Below are 20,876 nucleotides of genomic sequence, written 5' to 3'. Positions count from 1 at the left end.
AATCTTCATATGTGTTTGCGTGTTCTGTAAAAATGTCATGTTTCTCACCAATAGAAAGACCAATAGACTGCTGTAAAAATGTCATATTTTTACGGAACAGGGAAACATGTGAAAAGCTTTTCGTGGCATAAAAAAATCTAGAATTTCGACATATGACATTTTGCATGAATGGGCAATGAATGATTGGCTTTGCTATTTATCATTACATTGTAATGACTTTAAAATTTATGTTTTTATTAGTTCATTGTATTCACATTGCTTAAAGTATTTTTTATGCATCACTTTACAGGGCAGCTATACATCCTGTCCTAAGGATAGGGATTATTTCAAACTGAGATGCAAGCTTGAAAAAACTGTGCTGGTCACAGTTAAGCAGGTATCAGAAAACAAAGAGCTATTAATTGAAAGGTCAGTTGAATCTGTGTTCTTGCTCACTTAAAGTTTATTTTAAATGTTCCATAAAATTAGAAAAAAAATGACCGCTGTTTTCATGCTTTTCAAGGAAAATAAAATAGCATTTTTAACTGTAAATCATTTTGTATTTAATATTAATATATAAATATGTATAAGTTTTTGTTCACAAAGTAATTTTAGAACTGCACAATGTAAAGCGTATAAGCATATTCCATAACATTTACATACATTTGAAATAAACCAGATTTAGGTTTTTTGAAAAACAAATTTATGAGTTTTTTTTTAATATATGACATGAATGTCGCTCTTCACTTGTTAATACAAGATATACGGAAGACTGGATGTTGTGAAGATATTTATTATTTGAGATGTTAATTTTTTTTTTTAAGGAAGGAAAAACTCACCTTTGCCTCTACCGGGAGTCAAACCCGGGCCCCTCAATTGCCGGACGAGTGCTCTGACCACTAAGCTGCAGAGGAGATAGAGATTTTCCTTCGCTAGAGCGTATATATTGGTACTCTACCAATTATTTTTTTAATAATTGGTAGAGTTTTTTAATGTGTTATTGAATTGTAATTTTTACCTCATTTTCAGATGTTTTGGTCTGTTGGTATCTCCTGGAAGGAATGTTCGTAACTGTGATATGCAATTAATTGAAATGGTAGGAGATATTATTTAAATAAATGTTTACAGAAATTATTTGAGGAAGTCAAATGAACTTGAATCACAATATTTTCATAAATGGATGAATAAACATAATTGTAATGCAGTTTTTATATTCTTTCTTTTCATGTAATTAAACACAATTTTTTTTTTTAATTTCTATAAAACAAATGTCTTTATGATAAACTTTGCCAAATGAATTGAGAAATAGGCATCATAGTATTATCTCAGGAAAAGTAACTATAGTCACATAAAAAAAATTGAATACAAATTCAAAGGCCAACAACTGGCAAAAAGCCTAATTAGGTGGCTAAAAAGAGATGTCCATAAAAAAATATGAGTGTTAAATATAACTAAAATGCAACCCAAAAAACAAAGCAATTATTATGAGAAAACAAATGCACATCCATTTAATGAAAATGTTGTGATTCAAGTTCATTTGACTCCCTCAAATACGGTAAAAAAATTTTAAACATAAAAGTGTTATATTTAATTTTTGTAGTTTGTGTATAATAATAAATCTGAATTGTAATTTAGTAAATACTGTAATTTATTTGTTGATGTGTTTTTCCAGAACTCATTCAATAAAACAACATCTGGAGATAGAACTTTATACACAGTGAGTGGCATCTGGGACCCAAATGAACCAGCATTTGAAATTTTAAACAAGGAGACTCCGAAAGGTAAGCAAAATTTAAAAAAAAGAATTTTCTACGGGGCGCGGTTCAAAATTAAGGGCCAATCACACAGAAATGAAATGAAAACAATTGAAAAAAATGGCAAATTTATTAATGGTTTCAAAAATTTACATGATTACTTTATTTTTCTACATAATCACTATGTTGTTTCATACACTTTTGATATTATGAAATAAGCTTCTTCAAACCTTGTGCATAAAACGCCACCGCGTGGGATTTCAGCCAGTTTTGCACTGCAATTTTCAATTCCTCACTTTTCTCAAAAGGTGTAGACGCAAGCCAGTTTTTGAGATGTCTGAAGAGATGGTAGTTACTGGGGGCGAGATCAGGACTATTAGGGGAGATGATCAAAAATCTATCTGAATTTTGGAATTGTTTCTGTAGTGCATGCAGCCGTGCATTATCGTGAAGTAGAACAATTCCTGAGCTTAGCATTCCCATCGTCTGGCACAGTGCAGTTTAGAAAGTGTTTCACAAAGTTCCAGGTTCCATAAAATCAATTAAAAGCACACCCTTTTGGTCCCAGAGTACAGTTGGTCACAGAAGACAGTGTGTTAAAATGAGTGCTGTAATAACAAATACCGCCAGTTGTGAAATTTGATCAGTGATTAGATTTCTAAACGCAAGAGGACATAATGAATTTGAGCCACATTATGTTCCCATATCATCACTGGTGATGAAAATTTGATTCCATATGTCAAACAGATCCAGTCTCAAAGGAAAATTATCTTTGAGACTGGATCTGTTTGAATTTTTTCGGTTTAGGTGAACTGGAATGACGCCACTTCATGGATTGTTGTTTTGTCTTAGAATTGACATATGGAATCCAATTTTCATCACCAGTGATGATATGGGAACATAATGTGGCTCAAATTCATTATGTCCTCTTGCGTTTAGAAATCTAATCACTGATCAAATTTCACAACTGACGGTATTTGTTATTACCGCACTCATTTTAACACATTGTCTTGCGAAGACAGATAACAATCAAAAGATGGCAATATGGCAGTTACATTCCCAACAAACCAAGTAATGCTGCTATGCAAGCGCAAACCAATTGATATTGACATTAATTTTTTATACGTGATCAGCCCTTAATTTTGAACTGCACCTTGTATCCTTTTTTCCTGACTTTTATATGCACAGTAGTTTTTTTTTATACATTTTAAAAATCAAATTTCTGATACTGATCAAATTTGTCATTATCTTCAGTCTGATATACACTGAAGGTGGCTACAAATGTAACATCAAGCTTAATGAGCATGCATGTTCAATCTTTTTGTACAAGCATGATTGAGCAAGATTGGAAAATTTTGTGCAAGCAGTTTGAACAAATTTTGATTATGAATCCTTGTACAAGCCACACTGAAGGTGTGTATCATGTAGGTAGTGCAAGCCCCCCCCCCCCAAATCAGTCTTCACACTTCAGTGTGCTATGTTTGGTGTCTATAATTTTTTTTTTGTCATTTCCCCCCCCCCCATACATAAGGACAAAAGCAGCTAAAGCAAGTGCATCATTGCTCGATCTTGGCATATTCCAAGTACAAATTGGCTTTTGTGCAAGCATACTTGTACCATGTGGTGTCGAAAGGGAAATTGTGCTTGCTTGTACAAAGATGTTGAACATGCATGCTTGTCAAGCTTGCAGTTACAACCTGAAGCCCATTCTTAATTGACTACAGAGATATACACATACGCTAATATCTGCCACACACTCAAATTTGTCAAACTGAATTTACTTAGCAGCTGTAGTTTTGGGTTATATCAAATTTGTGATTCATATAAACAGATTTTGAAATTGAATTAAAAAAATTATGTTGCAATAATTTTTGTTGTCAAATTTTCTATATCTTTGAAGTACCAGTTGTAGTATAGTTTTTTTTGGCAATGCCATGAAAAAAAGGTTTTATTTCAGGGTTATATAAGTACATTTTTTTATGTCTTGCAGATACAAGGGTATATATGACCATTGCTGTAGATCTGGTGATATATGGTATTCAGGAGCCTGTAAGATTCATAATTGAAACTAAGGCAAAACTGCTACCCCAAAATGACAGGTTCTGGTATGTTACAAAGAAAACATTGCACGAACATTTCTATCTTCGACTTCGAGAAGTGAGTTTATACGTTTTTTGTTGTAATAAATGTTATTTTGCTTTTTCATTCTGAGTGATGAAAAAAAAACAACAAATTTTCTTTGATTGATGAATAATCCAATTTCTTCAAAGCATTTCCATTATTCGATATTTTACAGGCAGACCAGAATGGAAATGGGGACCAATGCTTCCAAGTTGTGGCAGTAGACAGTGTGTCTACTATTCAACGCAAGAGAGAAAATTTGAAGCTCAGCTTGAGTAACTCTCAGTCTAAGTCCAGTCTACCTTCTACATCTAGTCCTGGTGATGTAGAGTCAGACAGTGGCAAGTTTTATTAAAATATAATTTTCTTAATCAGTGTTGCAGCAAAGATCATTGGAATTTGCATCCTCTTTTCATATCTATCTGAGTTGCATGTGACAGAAAGCAACTTGTGTTATCTAGAAAACATTTTGTGTATAACATTTATAGGTTATTTTCATGACATGCATTTTTATGATGCCGGGTTGAACTTTGCTGCAGATCGTGTTTAATGTCTTTCACCTTAGAGAAATTAAACACTTTTTTACGTATCCTGTCATTAACATTCACAGACCTGCCAACTCTCCCAATTTAGGCGGGACACTCCGGATTTTTCATCCTTCCTCCCTCTCTCCGGAATTGTTAAAATTGCTCTGGATTTTGACAGAAAATTAGATTTCACGCGAGCTTTCACGTTGTCGTGGCGTCAATGATTACCGTCATTGTTAGGGAAAACACCACTAGAGGACAGCCATAGTCATTTCCATCGAGCAGCCTTAAAAAAGTCTGTGACCGTATTTAAGCAACTGGCAAAGACGCGACTTCATTTTCGTAGCGGTTAACGACAATAATTTATCAGGGCCATGTCCCTGCTTGCCGAAATTCCTATATAATCGTTATTGTATTCCATTAACAGCCGTGCGATAAACATATTTTTTCATCGGCAGTTTTGTAATTTGAATTTTTTTTAATTGTTTCTTCCGAAAGGTTGTCGGATACCTTAAACGTCTTCAGAAAGAAAATATAAAACTTTAAGCTATATAAAGCTTTTAAGAGTTCATATACCCAAGATAGAATCACTGATAGCATCCACAGAAGGAAACACATTTGATGAAAAGTATGTAGATGTGATTTCTCTATTCTACATGGAAAGACTGGCATGGAATTATATTCTGCTCAGGGCAATGCAGAACCTGCCTTGGGGGGGGGGGGTGTAACTTTTTCTTAATTGATTTTTAAAAAAAAAATTCGAATTTTTTTTTTGTGAATTTTTTTTGATCGAGTCTATGAGTGCCCGGGGGGGGGGGGGAGAATCCTCCTCGGGAAAATCTCCGGATTTCTGTATTTCAAAAGTTGGCACATCTGCATTCATGAAATGTTCCTTTTTTTTGTTTGCATTAGCTGTATGTTAATATCATCAATTTCATTCCTGATTCAGTGGCTTTTCAAACTGAAATTACTCTCATTTAGAAAATATGAAGTAAGTTGCATTCTTCGGGGTGGGGGGGAAGAAAAATAATCATTTGATCATTTTTGTCGCACCACGGTCATTTTCTGCACACGAGGGCTAATTAGACCGGGACCTAAAATTTATTGCCGATTCCGAATGGCAGGCTTGTTTTTTATACTCATCGAGAGGTTGGTGCGCTAACCCCTTGATGGGGGACTCCCTGCGGTAGAAATTTTCTGCTGCGGTCAAGTCGCCGTTTTTTGTTGTACCCCTGTGTCAGGAAAGTTTTCTGACAAGAAGAAAAATAAGGAGGGGATTTTTTCAGAACAGAGTTATAAAGCCAATGCCACAAGCACCACCTGCATTCGGCCACCGTACATTTTGGAATAAACATTGGGGGAATGAAGAACTAGAGTTGCCAGATGATCATGGACAGCAAAAATTGTGAATCACTTCATGAATGGGAGGTTTTTTCTATTATAAAGCCAGTTTCTGCAGACAACAGTGCTTGTATGATAACTTCCTGCGCATTATGGGAATTTCTGCCTGGTAATCAGGCTTGTCTGGCATTGGCCTAAAAATTTTGGGTCTTCAACTAATGTGAAACCTTGATTTTTTAAGACCTTACTGTAATTTGTTTTTTTAGCACTTTTACAAATGATTATAAATTGTATTTAATAATGTGTGTAATATTGTAATAATCTGTAAGTTATTGCTTAATAACTTTATTCAATGAATTTATTTTACTGCTTATTCCCCTTCAATTCTGTCAGTATTGCTTTTTTATTTTCTCATATACCTCTTTAATCATTTGTAGATAATGATGAGCCTCTTCTCAGTGGGTCTGGTGAAGTGAGTAAGGACTGTACTATGACTGAGCTTGAAGGATGGTCAGATGTTCTAGCAAAATGGAGACAGAATCTCTCTCAGAGGCCCCGTAATTTGTCAACATTGGTCAAACGAGGTATACCAGAAGCACTTCGCGGTGAAGTGTGGCAGCTGCTGGCTGGCTGCTATGACCACCGGGATGTGGTTGAGAAATATAAGCATCTCATCAATGAAGTTAGTCCATTATTTTAATCTGAGAAACTGTTCATGTTAATTCTAATATCATGTATGGTGAACATAAAACTGCAATAAACAAAACAGTTTTCTATTATCTGATGCATTATAGCATGTGAAATACCCTAAATTTCGAAAAGGACTTCCGAAAATTTTATGCATGCACCATGCAGGACATATTTATTCTGTAATGATCCAGATTTTCCCACACCCATGCCTGGGGCATGTATTTCTTTTTAATTGTGTGCTCGACACTAGCATATAAAATATTGATTTGGTATGTATTATTTCAAGTCAGCCATTACATTTTTGGAGGTTTGTCCAGCCTGGTTCTAGGCCTGTATTCAATGGACCCAGGCAAATAAAAATAGAGTGACTTCACTGATTATGGTATATCCAATCTCTTTTATTGATTATTATAATAATTATTTTATTTCAGAATTCCTCTTCAGATAGCAACATACTCAGGGACATTAACAGGACATTCCCAGGTCATGACCTATTCAAAGAGAAAGGTGGTATAGGTCAAGAAGCTCTGTACAGAATATGCAAGGTCAGTTGTCATTTAGTGTTATGAGGCTTTCATAAAAATTTATTTTCGAGCCAACTTTTGAACCATAACTTGAACATTTATTAAGTTTGCAGCTTTTTCAGTATGGAGAAATTTAATTGAGATAAAACCAGACATAAAACTCAAAAGCCGTTTTTGTAAGTTGAAAATAAAAAATGGTACAGCTTTCATATTCAAAACATTGTTCTGAGACATTCACAGCAACAAACCAGAATGTTGCTCTAGCCCTTTCATACCCAGTTCTAACAAATGTGCCCGAGTGGTGTGGTGGTAAGCTGCTCGTCTACCACCGTGAAGGTTGCTTCATGGTCTCGGGTTTGAACCCAAGGGAGGATACAGATAAGATATTTTCCCTAATGAACTTGAGGTAACCACTGATAGACAGGGCCTTCATTTCCAACCCATCTCATTAATGGCAGTAAATTGCAATATAGCGATATGGCCAGAGTTGTTTGGTGAAGTGGTTGTTCTAACAAATGCAAAGGGTGCTATAGCTATTTTTTTTAACTTCAGGGTAGTTTCGTCTGGACTCCAACTATAACACACATATAATCTTTAAAGTCAGGGCTAAACTCCCTGAGTTTGAAAAAAAAGATATCTAAAGTCAGAAAGAGCAACTCTCCATTGGGTCTGAAAGGGCTAAACTTATGTGCAGGCACTCAACTTCTGACTCGAATCGATGTACTTTTTTCCATTGAGCAACTATGAGTTAAGATTTCTTAACCAACCTAAGTGGGATCACCGGTCAACACAATAATGGTTATATTTATACTCTGAAGACAGCACCCATTGCTTGTGTCAAACTGTGTGAGAGAGAATTTCATGTTTTTTCTCTTCATTTGTCTTTTTCATTGGCTTCTTCTGTGATTATATCAGTCAAAATTTATTAGTTCTCCACAGCTTTAACAGTAAGCTTCAAATTGAAAATGTGGATCATGAAGATTTCTCACATTATACGTATTCAGTTATATGCTTTCATGTTCATTCTGGTGGAAAATATGAATATGTTTTTTTTTAGGCATACTCGGTATATGACCCAGAAGTTGGTTATTGTCAGGGATTATCATTTTTAGTTGCAGCTCTCCTGTTACATGTGAGTTATTAAAGTTTAACATTCTTTAGAGCTCCATTAATTTTTTTTTTCAATTCAAAACTTTCAGAAACACAGTTATATTATAAATAGCTTTTAATAATGGTTCTTAATAAATAACTTGGAAAAAATTGGATTTTGTATATATCTAGTTTTCATTGAACTAAGTTATCAGTTAAACTAAAAACTTATTATTATACAAATGTTTTCTAAACTCTTGTAGATGCCTGAAGAACAAGCCTTTGGAGTTTTCGTGAACATAATGTACGATTATCAAATACGTGACATGTTCAGAAACAGCTTTGAGGAGTTACACATGAAGTTCTTTCAATTGCAAAGGTTAATTGAGGTGAGTGATGCTTTACTGGATTCCAGAAGTGATGCATCTAAATAGTTCTAATTCAGTTTAACAAGTTCTGTTTGCAACTTGTAACGCATGAAGAAAATTTATTTTTAAAAATGATTTCGCATAGGCTAAGCATGATCTTGCAGTATTTTTCGCTAAAAAAATTATATTGCAGCTGAAGCACACATTCTTCAGAGGATTTTTTTCAGCAACATTACTGTAGACTCTCGTTAATCCAGCACATGTCAGAGGGCAGTTATGCCGTATTATGGAAATTGCCAGATTACTGGAAGGAAGTTGAGAAAAACAAATTCTAAATTTCTGTGCATAAATATGCAGGGCCTTGTTTCCGTATGCGCAAGTGGGGCGTTTTCTCAGGGGCCCAAAAATTTAAGCAACATTTATTCATTGACTAATGAAACATCTTTGACTTCAGTCGCAGGGACCGCATTTTTTTCTGCTTTATCCAGGGCCCTGGATATGCAGTAATATGATTTCCTCTTTCAAACACAGAGGGAGCCAGCGTGCGAATGCCTAATTATTGGATGGGACAGAATACTGTACTGTAGCCAAATTATATAGAGTCTACTGTATTTTATTAATATCAAGTACCAATTTCAGTTCATGAATTAATGTATTATTCTCTTTGAATTTTTTCTTTCGATTCTGCATTCAAATCCGTGAAAGAGTTTGAAATCAATTAATTTTCTGTTGCATAAAACAAGAGGATATGAATCTCTGAGAGGTTTTGAGTTAGGGCCCATTTTTATACATTATACAGGGCGATTGAAAACTCAACATAACATACAAACAGAATCGCATAGAAATGTATGATCGGATAAACACAGATGTAAAAGTGACAAGCCAATAATGGGTGTAAAAACTCTTTATTTAGTGGCACTTTATACGAGGACAGTACGTGTACACGTTAAGTTTCTCACAATTAGTGTTCCAAGTTCTTACCATCTACAAGAATATCCGTCGCAGCTGCAAACATCTGCAAAATACCGGATATTTTTGGAAGGGTTTGACAATCAATTCGTCACCATTATGAAGCATGCGTAACTGTAGATAGCAAGAACTTTGAGCACTTGTTGTGAGAAACTTAAGGTATACACGTACTGCCCTTGTGTAAAGTATCGTTAAATAAAGAGTTTTTCCACCTATTATTGGCTTGTCATTTCTGCGTCTTCGTTTATTCTCCAGTTGATCAGGTTGAGGTTTCTGGCCGTACATTCCCATGTGATTCTGTTTTGAATCACCTTGTATATATGTATATATTTTTCATTGCATTAAATTTTTTATTTTACAGAATTATTAAATAGGAATTTTTTAAGAGTTCCATCACTCCATAAAAAAAGTAAATTTTTTTCCCCTTGAAAATTATAATGACTCCATTGAAAAAAAAGTATGATATTTTTAGAGTGTGTTTAAATTCACAAAATGTGTTTTTTCTTTCATTTGTACCAGGACCAGATGCCAGAGCTGTGGTCACATTTTGAAGATTTGGGTGTTGAAATCCACATGTTTGCATCACAGTGGTTTCTAACACTTTTTACGGCCAAATTTCCCCTCGTCATAGTATTTTTCATTATAGACCTTTTTCTCCTTGATGTAAGTACCATATGAAACTCCTGGTTACACAAATTAGCATTTTTGACTTGTTATTAGGAGGTTTCCTTTTATGTTTGATGTTTCACACATGTTATACAGTCAAGTCAAATCCTGTTATAGCAAACTCCAAGAGACCGGAGAAATCACTTCGTTAAATTGAAATTTCGTTATAAAGGAATTCCATGTTTTTGCATTGTTCTTATGTAAACTTATCTGAAGGATTAGAAAAGTGTTCGTTAAAATGAGAATTTCGCTATAAGGGTATTCGTTAAAACAGGATTCGACTGCATTTGCAGCAATATCTATAATATCTTGTGATGTTTTATTTTTAATCACTCAGTATTTTTAATAAATTTATTTTTAGAGCATGGATATGATATTCCAAGTGGCCATAGCATTGCTCATGGTATGTGCAATCAATTTTTGTTTTCAATGCTTTGTTCAGTTATGACTTTTATTGTTTCTTCTCCCCCATCTTGCACTATTATTCTAAGAGTTTTAATGATCTGTTTAGATGTAAAAATTATTTATCTTTAGCAATCAAAGAAAGATCTCTTAGCATTGGACTTTGAGGGAGTCTTGAAGCATTTCCGTGTTGCTCTTCCCAAAAAGTATCGTACTGAAGATGCTGCCAGACAGCTAATGCAAACAGCTGTCAAAGTTAAAGTAAGTGTTATGATTTTGTGATTGTACTTTGTTTATAAGTAATGCTGAAGCATGATTAAAAAAACCAGTTATTCACTTAGATCAGCGGTTCCCAATCTTTTTGGCTCTCAGAGCCATTTTTTGGAATTGGTGTGTATGGTGGAGCCCCTTGGGCCTCTTTTTTAATTTATTCACTAAATTTACTGATTTTTTATTTTTATTTTCCCTGTAGCAGCCATTGAAAGTCCACTCAGAGCACTAAGGACTCTGTAGAGCACAGGTTGGAAACCGCAGATTTAGATGGTTTTTGTTAAGTTCACTACAGTGAAACCTGTGTATGACGATACTATGATACTGTCTAAATGATAAACCTGCCTATAATGATATTTTCTTTGGTCCCTTTTCTATTTATTTGATGTATTTGGAACCGGCCTGCAATGGTAATAACTTTTTAGATGCACCTGTCTACAACGACAATTTTACTGTTTTAGAAAGGTGGTACTACATTATATCCCGATTTTTCTTTAAATCTGGGAAAACGACACCCCATGGTCGAGAATTTGAGGTAACAAAAGATTGTAACACATGAGTGATAAAAAATGATTGCAGAGGGATTGGGGGTGCATCTGTGTCTGGTTAGGCATTGTCAACACCTCCTATAGATATCTTATCTATGGGGGTGTGTTGGCACTGTCAAACTCAAAGCTGGTTGAAAAGTAAAGCATTGTCACTGTGTCTATGGAGAAAACTGATTGTATACTTGTGCGCCAAAGCGGTTGAAGCTGTAGTGGTTAGAACTACAATTGTCAAAAAAAAATTTTGTGGTTTCCGCCATTACTTTTTTTTACTTTTCCCAGTCACATGAGTATTGTTAGTTTTTTTTCTCGTCTCATTTCATCTTAAATTTTATTGGATTCTTCATTAATTTATTAAAATGTTTTAAGAGGTAAATTAATTTGTTTTCCTATGTCTATATCATTTCTTTCAAGTTTATTTTCTGTGTTGATGTGGTAAAGCCTTGAATCTATGATGACGTGGTGTAATACATTGGTATTTGAAGTATTATGGTACTAGCAAAATTTTGAACTAAAATTTCCACTTTGAAGTTCTTAAAAATAGTTTAAATAATTTAAAGTTTATGAAATACAATTTTATGTAAGTGAGTGTTTGTAAGATGAATAAAATTAGTTATTACTTGAAATGTTATATCACATGCGCACATTATATGTACATAAACATTGGATGCACAAATGCTCAAACTGTATACAACGATAACCTGTCTATAACAATATTTTTTCTAGGTCTCTACAGTATCATTATAGACAGGTTTCACACTTTATACTGTATTTATTACATTTGTTATAAAATTAATTGCCATTTTTGTACAGCCAAAGATTTCAGAATAATAATTTAAAAAAATTTTCTTGAAAGAATATGTTTTTATATATCAGGTTAAAAAGTTGAAAAAATACCAAAAGGAATATCTCAATCAGAAAGAGCAGGAGAAAGTGGATGATCCAGTTCAAAGGCTCCAGGTGAGAAGTAAAAAGAAAAAGTTATCGTCAAGCTTATGGAATGTTTTTTTACATTATGTAATTCTGTTAATATCGCCTCAAAAATATGCAAATAAATTTAAATCTTTGGTTATCTTTTGCAGAAAGAAAACAAAAGGCTTCTAGAAACAAACATTCACCTTGATCGAGAAAATGATGACTTGGCATTTGAGCTTATCAGTTTAAAACTAGAGTTGCGAGATGAAAGAATTGCAGTATGTGCTCGTTTTATTATCAAATTATTGTAAATAAGTTATACATTCAGAAATTAGCGATTACTGTGAGAATACGAATAGCAAATAATAACTTATAGCAAACCCAGTTATAGCAGACTTTAAGGGACTAAAAATTTAACTTGCTACATTTTACGGAAAGGGGCCAAAGTTTTTATTAGTTATATGCTGGGTTTGATATCATAAGGTTTGGCTTTACATTACTCATATTTTAGTTATCTTCCTGTTATCACTGAACCACATTAAACTCATAGAAATATAATTATCACCTTTTGACTGATTGATTCATATTGTTTAATCAATTTTTTTTTATATTACTTATTGTTTTATCTTTATAGACTAAGGATGACATGGATGTGCTGAATAAGGAATTGGCATCATCCAACCGGGAAACTTCAGCAGTGCGCGCTACATTGTCAGAAGTTGAAGAAGTGAAGAAACGATTGGAAATTGAAGTGGCTCAAGTAAAACTGTTATTAGTTTATGATTAAAGTGAAAAGTTCATGAAAAAACTGTATATGCTAATTTTATTACTCTGTTTATTGGTAGATATGTTTCATTAGAAATTATTTGTTTTTTGCATTCTTAAACATTGAAACCATATCTTGTGTTTTATCTCTATATATATATATATATATATATATGTGTGTGTAAATCCAGCTGAAAGAGATGTGCAGGAGAGAATTGCAGCGTGCAGAGAATGAAAATGTTCGTAACTCAACTATTATTGCTGAATACAAACAGGTTTGTTTTCATTATTTATTAATAACATTGTCCCAGAAACTTGAGAGAATGTATAGATATTTCATTTGCAATTTATTATCTGCATGCTTTTGACTGATGCAATCCACTGAACTAATCACTAATACAGTTAAACCCTAATTTAACGAATCAGTTAAAACCAACATTTTTATTTGTTAAATAGAGTAAAATTGTTATATCAAAACAAATATACGCACAGGCAATTAGCATATGCAAGATTGTAGTGTTATTTTGCAGGGGGGGAAATGTAAAACCCCTCTTTTCTCAAATGAAAAAAAAAAAATTTTTTTTCTTCCTTCTGAATTCATTCCTACCAGAAAATCCAGTATATACCTATGCATCACAGGGACCTCTAAAAAAGTTTGTTATATCAGGGTTTGACTGTATCCTAAATGTATTGCATAAGGATAATCCTTGGCCTTTTTCCCATAACTAATTCATTGTAATAGTGCCTTTGGACAAAGTTTTCAACAGCAGTGGAAAATTGAGTTCTCGTTGATATTAAATGAACTATTCTAATCAATTAGCTAAGCTAAGGTTGATATTACGAGCTTGAAAAGTTAACATAAAATGGTATTAGGATATTCAGTTTCACTAGTTGTAAGGTAGACACACAAGTCTTCAGTTTTAGATTTCAGCCCTTTAGTTTTTTTCATAATAAATGATTAAATATGTTCATTTTTAATTCAAGATATGCAGCCAACTTAGTATCAGATTGGAACAAGAGCAGACTGCAGCAAAGAAAAATCTTGAGAACATCAAGGTTTGTTAAATGTTTTGTTTTATCACACTATGTTATTGGATATTACTTGAATTTTACTCTTTCCTCTGGGGTTTAGACATATTGGAATATGGTTGTGTTCCCTACCCACATTCATGCTTCTGAAAGGACCAGAAGTAATAATTTGTAAATTTGAGTTCCAAAGCCAAAATGTTGATGCATATTTCTTCTCTTCATGCAGGGAATGAGTAAAGTATGAACTAAGCTTTCTGCTAAATTGATGCACAGCACCCACTTGTCCTCATTTGTAGCATGTGTGCAGGAGACTGATTTGCAGCGTTTCTGGATAGTTTATGCACGAACGAATGAACCAGAACTTTGCCACTGGACTTATCCCAGTGCAGAGATCTCTTCCAGCCCAGCTTCGTGGCAGAGTCTGGAACACTTTATTTTGTGTCAAAAAGAAAAAAAACATGCAAAAGTTTTACAACGTATTTTCCCCGAACAATTGGGTACTGTCGCGATTAACAAATTTTGTGTGATTACAGACGAGATGGGGTTGGGAGTTGGAGAAAAGTTTCAGGGTTTCATTAAGATGGATGGATGAATGTACGCATATTAGGATGGAGGTATATTTTAAAAGCAGTTGGGGGGGGGGGGCTCATGCCATCTCATCTGTTATCTTACACATGTCATATTATATACACAGGATACAAAAAAAACGAAATGAGAATCTTATTGTGAAATAAAAAATATCCATTAGAGTGAGTCATCTCGCTTAACACCTTATTGGTGAGCAAATGGGTTTGATAACTTGCGGACTAGAAGCCAGTGGATAGTTTATGCAAAGTGCATAGGTTTTCAGACGTCCTGGCAGTGAAAATATTGTAACAAGATTATTACACTTTCATAACATGTGGAAAGCATCTTTTAAAATGTAATACAGTGAAACTCCTATATAACTATACTTAGGGACTAAAGAAACGTATTGTTATAAAGGATTTATTTAATTTATATAGATAGAATATATATACAGTCAAACTCGATTAATTGATGTCCAAAGTCACTGGAAAAGAGTTTGAATTTTCCGATTAATCTGTCCTGGATCCGAGTATTACTGCTACATAACTGAACATGCACCTCTTACACATGCCTCTGAGGAATTTCTAATGAATCGGTGCATGTCGGAACGTGGGGGTTGTGTGAGTTAATGTATATGCATGGCCCTGATTTATTTCTATTGTTAGAGTTGTGCTTGTTTGGGGTTCTTGCTAGTGCTCCATATTTTGAAGTAAAGATGGTAAATGCTTGAATTTTCATGTTATGTAAGTATCATGTTGAAGGTCTGCCTGATCTTTGCGGAGAGACTTTTTTCAAACGGGACACTGGCTCGCATTTGCATCTTAAAGTTGGAAAACCACAGAGAACCAACTTCAGCTGACTACCACCGTGCATCAACAGGGTTCGAACCTGGATCCTCAGGATGAAAGTCCAACACAATGCTCCTATGACTGCTCCGTAAAATGATTACAAATTACACAACTTAATCATTAACATTCATGTATGTTAATACTAATTATCAATCATTTATAACATTCTCATCAGTTGAAACATTGTTTCTTAAACTTTAATGATTTATAATTACAATATATAATTAATTTTAGCTGCTACATGACACCACTGTTCTGAAATCAGCATCACTGCAGGATTTCTTGCCCATGCTCAAAGCCTGATTTACGGAAACAGTTCATGATCATCCATTATGAAACTGTTTTACTTATCTATATCTCTCTAAACCGTCCCACCCGGGGGCCATTTCCTGAAGTTAAGAGAGGCTACTAATGCCTCTACTTCAGCGCCTCACGACACAGTGCGTGAAATTAGGAAGGCAGATTCATGTGTCTCCAGTGGTGTAGATGGTAGCATGCTTGCCCGGTATGCAAGAGGCCTGGGTTCGAGTCCCGGCGGAGACGTGATGACTTTTCTTTCCGAGCTCACCTCAGCATAATATCCGGAAAATAACTGTTTCCTTGTTTTACTTATTGTTCTTATGCTATCAGGAAAATATACTCTCATTACCATATTGCAATTTGTACTTTCCGATAATTTCCATATTCTTGATGACAATAAAAAGTTTCAGATTTTCAATTACCTTGATCCATAGATTGAACAACATAATCGGTATTAATTGGTTACATTACAGCACTCCAGCTGAACAATGATAAAATAGCCATTAAATTATCAAAGAAAGAGTGAGGAAAACCCGAATTTTCAAACATTTGTCTTTAAAGATTTGTTCTTTGACAACTTGGTTAAATGAAAAAAAGTCTGACTTCCTGTAGAATTTTTGCAAACTGAATTTTGCTCGTACAAAAATCATAATTTTTTCCCTTTAACTTCGAATCATCCGAAACATTCGAATTAAACAAGAAATTTTAACATTAAATTGGATAGAAAACTCAAGGGGAGTTTGTAAAAGTTTGAATTATCAAAAATTTGAATTAACCAAGTTCTACTGTATTAACATGATAGAAAGTGCATTGGGAGCAGTGAGTTATTGCAATATAATTCTTTTGGATACCTGCAATTACCCATGTTTTAATTCTTCGAATTTGTCTAGTTAACTCCAATAACATTTACCGAGCAAATATCTTAAATTTACATTTTGTTCAGTTCAGTTATTTTTGCTGTGCAAGCATTTAGAAACTCTTAGTAGCATATATTTCACGTTCATAAGATATATGTCCTGTTTTTTGTTTTTTTTTTGCTTAGGCGAAAGTCAAAATGTGCATTGAATGTTCGAAATTCGTAGACAGCGTCCATTGTTCGAGTCCGGTTGATAGCAGCGGTTTTAAAGACCATACTCATGATAAAATGGCATCAGAGAGCAACAAGGAAGCAAGAGAACTAGAACTCGAGCTGGCTCGAACAAAGTTGGCTCTTGTAGAGGCAGAATGCAAAAATCAGGTATAGACTTTTCTTTTGGCTCATTTGTTTTTCCTCCCATTGAGTGAAATTTTTTGAGCAATTTTACTATTTATTTTAAACTGTAATTTTTTTGTATAATTAACTTTGTTCATTGTTCCGCTATATAGCTTGTAATTTTTTTGGTTTTTGTCAGGATCTCACTCATCAACTGAATTCAACCATATCAGAAATAAATGCCTCAAAAAACAGTTGGTTTCACAAAACCATCTCGACGATTCGAGAAGCTGGAAAAAAAGATACACAATCAAACAAAGACGGTAAAGACTGCAATTAGAAAGATGCATAGAATGATCCGTATCCAACGGTTTTATACATATATGTGTGTGTGCGTGTGTGTATTTATGTGTTTGTAAATAAGTGTTAAATGCACTTGTGAAAGAAAATTTAGTGCAATTTATAAAATTTACATAATTTTCTCCCTTCCATTAAAAATCCCCGATTTATTAAAAAAAAATGTATTTAGCAAAAGCCCATAAAATCCTAATTTCTTTTGAACAAGTGCCAATTTTTTTTTAGAAAAATCAATATAAATGATGGCATTTGAAACGACGGGCATTAGAATGAGCCGAGATGCTTTTAGTTGTAATGCATGTTTCGTATCGTTGAGTAAAGTGTTATTATATGCATCGTGTATATTCCAAAAACTATCATGAAATGCTTTTCAGTTGAAATTTCATTGAGAAGTGACAAAATGCATGAGAGAGAAGTCTATGCTGTTTTCTTTTGAACAGCACTCGCTGAATAAATTTTAAATATTTAGGCTAGGGGGTTTTCAATGCATGGCCAGCGGCCCACTTGTGACCTGCTGAACTCTTTGGTAACATGCATGTGGTATAGCTTAGTGGTCCTCCAGCCTCATTAAAATGTCAAATGTGGTAAATACTGTGTCAATGGTTGAAGGCGTTTGGTTTAAGCAGTAAAGTTGATTTTAAATCTGTGCTGCTTATCTCTTATTTGGTATATTTTAACATGTCCTTTAATAGAATTTTATTTTTTGATGGTTTCAAATGGAAAAAATATGTATATTATCGTGCTTGTGTAAATTGTGTTATGATGAAATGAAATTATTCAAAAGTATTATAAGTTTATAATTTTGTTAAATTCTTCCGGTGAGTTTTTCTCTCTAAATTTGCAAAGATTTTACTGTAAGTAAATTGAAAAATGTTAAATTGTTAAAGAATTTTATATTGAGTTAACATTCATTTGTTCTTGGAAATTTGGATCTTTTATTTGTCTTATGATTACGATCTTACTCTAAATTTACCTATCCCAAAACCACTGCATTTGCAATTAACGACCATAAATACTGCTGGAAATAGTAATTATCACAGAACTAATGTCAAATTGTTAAACTGTTGAAATGTGGTACAAAGTTTTCCATTTAGTATATTTTCTTACTCATAATCTGTGGCCTATAATCCTCATATGCCAATTTCACTCTTTTGTTGTTTGTCCCATTTTTGTCTAAAAAATATTGATTTTTCTATAAATTATAAAAAAATATTTTTCCAAAATACATTATGGATGTAAAACATCACAGAACTTTTCAGAATTGTTTCTTATGCCATTATTATTGTCATTCATTAATTATATGGCAGCTGTAAACTTTCAATAAATTTTTCAACTGTGTTATCGTGAAAAGGGGGCATTGTCATCACTACATGCATGCAATTTGTTTTTGGCCTGTTGGAAAAATAATGCAGGATAAAACCAAAATGTTCTTGTTATTTTTGATTGTCAGAATCAGAAAGATATACAGCGGAAGTCACATGCATTAAATTTTGCAGTATTTCTCATTTGCGTCCAGCATTTTTTGCCAGTTCGCTTCAAGATACGGTATGTACTGGTAGTGTGTGGGTACTTTACACGAGTCTGCCTCACTCGCAAAAAATTTTCTGCCAGGCTCTCACTTGTCCCCTCTTTTTGGTAAAATGTCCTTCTTTCTAGGTTTTATCCTACTTTTTTTTTCTAAATACTGTCAACAAAATTTGCGTAACTTTTTTGAAAGACGAGGGGAAATCATCTAAATATTGTAGATTGTTAGGGTGTGTTCAAAATGATAAACCCACATGCAAAATAATGTATAAATAGTAGAATTTATTTTCGACAGTTGAGATGATGTAGACTTTTTAGTTGTGGCCCTCCGATCATTGTAAGAAAATGGTAGAAAAACATGTGATTCTAAATTAATGAAAAAAATTGTTTTCGAATTCACGAAAGAAAGGAATTCAGAATTAATGAAAGGAATGAATTTGAAATTAATGAAAGAAATGAATTTGAAATTAATGAAAGAAGTAATTGTAGAAATTCAGTAATAAATTAGTAATTTCAGAAATAATGAAAAAAAAATTATCATAGAATAAATGAAAGTAGTAGTTCTCTGTGGAACAAATTGATGGAAATGAGAATATTAATGAAGGAAATAATTTAAAAATTTTTAAAACAAATAATTTCATAATTAGTGAAAAAAAATAACTCATAAATCAATTTCGTAATTTCTGATGAGAAATTTATTTTCACTATAAAATAATAATTGCATAATTATTGAAATAAGCTTCTTTTTCAATAATTATGCAGTTATGAAATCACTGGTGATTTCAAGGTATATTTTGAGAAGGAAAACAATTTCAGAATTACCGAATGAAATAAATAACCGCAGTATCATTTAAAGTGATTTCAGATTAAAATTAATTAATTTAATCAGTGATTGATCGAGAACTTTTTTAGAGCTAGTGAAGAAAATGATTTCAGAACAAATCAAAATAATTAATAAAAGAAATAACTTGAGAATAAATAAAATCCTTCGATATTATTTTCATCCCTATTTAACCCAGGGGCTCCCATTGGCCCCTTCTGTTAAGATATCACTAATGTACACGAGTTGGTGGCCTATGGGCTTCGTGGAAAGTTTAAATTCTTCCCTCTGTGTCTGAAAGGTTGAAGACTCCTTTTCTAGGACCATGCGCCAGCTTCACAATGATCTTCTTAGGAAATCTTTCACAAATGAGACAGACTTGCGGCAGGTACTCACTCACACACATTTTTTTTATGTCCAAGGTCCAGATTTTTCTGCCATCCACAGTTGTCGATGGGGATTACTTTGGAAACTAATACAGGCTGCGTAGCAAATGGGGAAGGGGATATGACATTTTACTGGCGAACCGTTGGTCCTAGAGGTATGCTTCCAATTAGAAAAAGTTTTCAAATAATGTGTTGTACTCAGCTACGTCATTTATGTTCAGGGGGTTGTATAGTAATTAAAAATAAATAAAAATTTAAATTTTTATACAGTTTCCTGTTTGCTTAACAGTTAGAAAGCTGTTTCCCTGTCTCTCCTGATGCCAACAAAAAAACTTCCATGTTTCTAAGTGCAATATTCACCGAGATATTCATAAAACAAGAAATTTGGGAAAGAACGGCGTTGAATGCGGAAAAACCATTTTACCCTTTATTTAATGCTGTTCTTTCTAACATTTCCTCCATTTATCAAATTCAAATATCTCACTCTGCACTTGGAAACATGGGATTTCTTCAGTTGGCATCAGGAGAGACAGGGCAACAACTTTCTCATGGGACACACAGAGACTGTATAAAAAGTTAACTTTTTTATTTTAGTAACTGTACAGCCCCTTGCAACATGAATGACATATCTGAATACTACACATTATTTGAAAACTTTTCCTGATTAGAAGTATACGTCTTGGATCTACAGTTCGCCAGTAAAATCTCATAACCCCCCATTTGCTATACACCCTGTATATATAGTGTCTGCTTTATACTTGCTTTTTCGACAATTGGAAATCGCATTAGATGCTTATGCAACTAACTATAACATGGTTCTTTTTACATTTCCAGAAAATTATTGATACTTTGTTTTGGATCTGAACATATAATACGCATAGGTCTGAATTTTTCCCAGAATCCTCTTCGAAATCAGCAAACATGGATT

General features: G+C 33.6%; 1 protein-coding gene across 2 annotated transcripts in view; it reads left to right on the top strand.

The window, feature by feature from the left end:
- The window catches only part of LOC149083740 (rab GTPase-activating protein 1-like), a 34,521-nt gene extending 15,254 nt beyond the window's left edge, over positions 1 to 19,267 (top strand). The window contains exons 7-25 of one of the 2 annotated variants that reach the window (XM_089234222.1): positions 290 to 408; positions 1,009 to 1,075; positions 1,652 to 1,760; positions 3,724 to 3,890; positions 4,030 to 4,195; positions 6,160 to 6,404; positions 6,844 to 6,957; positions 7,994 to 8,068; positions 8,289 to 8,414; positions 9,882 to 10,025; positions 10,390 to 10,431; positions 10,563 to 10,691; positions 12,122 to 12,205; positions 12,328 to 12,438; positions 12,795 to 12,920; positions 13,117 to 13,200; positions 13,910 to 13,981; positions 16,712 to 16,906; positions 17,061 to 19,267. In XM_089234222.1, the coding sequence (XP_089090348.1) occupies positions 290 to 408; positions 1,009 to 1,075; positions 1,652 to 1,760; positions 3,724 to 3,890; positions 4,030 to 4,195; positions 6,160 to 6,404; positions 6,844 to 6,957; positions 7,994 to 8,068; positions 8,289 to 8,414; positions 9,882 to 10,025; positions 10,390 to 10,431; positions 10,563 to 10,691; positions 12,122 to 12,205; positions 12,328 to 12,438; positions 12,795 to 12,920; positions 13,117 to 13,200; positions 13,910 to 13,981; positions 16,712 to 16,906; positions 17,061 to 17,201 (2,316 nt within the window). In that variant the 3' untranslated portion in view covers positions 17,202 to 19,267. The remainder of the gene's footprint in view (positions 1 to 289; positions 409 to 1,008; positions 1,076 to 1,651; positions 1,761 to 3,723; positions 3,891 to 4,029; positions 4,196 to 6,159; positions 6,405 to 6,843; positions 6,958 to 7,993; positions 8,069 to 8,288; positions 8,415 to 9,881; positions 10,026 to 10,389; positions 10,432 to 10,562; positions 10,692 to 12,121; positions 12,206 to 12,327; positions 12,439 to 12,794; positions 12,921 to 13,116; positions 13,201 to 13,909; positions 13,982 to 16,711; positions 16,907 to 17,060) is intronic. The other variant, XM_089234221.1, reaches the window with a different exon arrangement.
- The last annotated feature ends 1,609 nt before the right edge of the window (positions 19,268 to 20,876 follow it).

This window comes from Pholcus phalangioides, unplaced genomic scaffold (genome assembly GCF_987345545.1).
Source record: "Pholcus phalangioides strain wild (caught in Gottingen) unplaced genomic scaffold, Ppha-v1.0 ptg000008l_1, whole genome shotgun sequence".
In the NCBI taxonomy this organism is placed as follows: Eukaryota; Metazoa; Arthropoda; class Arachnida; order Araneae; family Pholcidae; genus Pholcus; species Pholcus phalangioides.
This window is presented reverse-complemented; position numbering and strand designations above follow the sequence as displayed.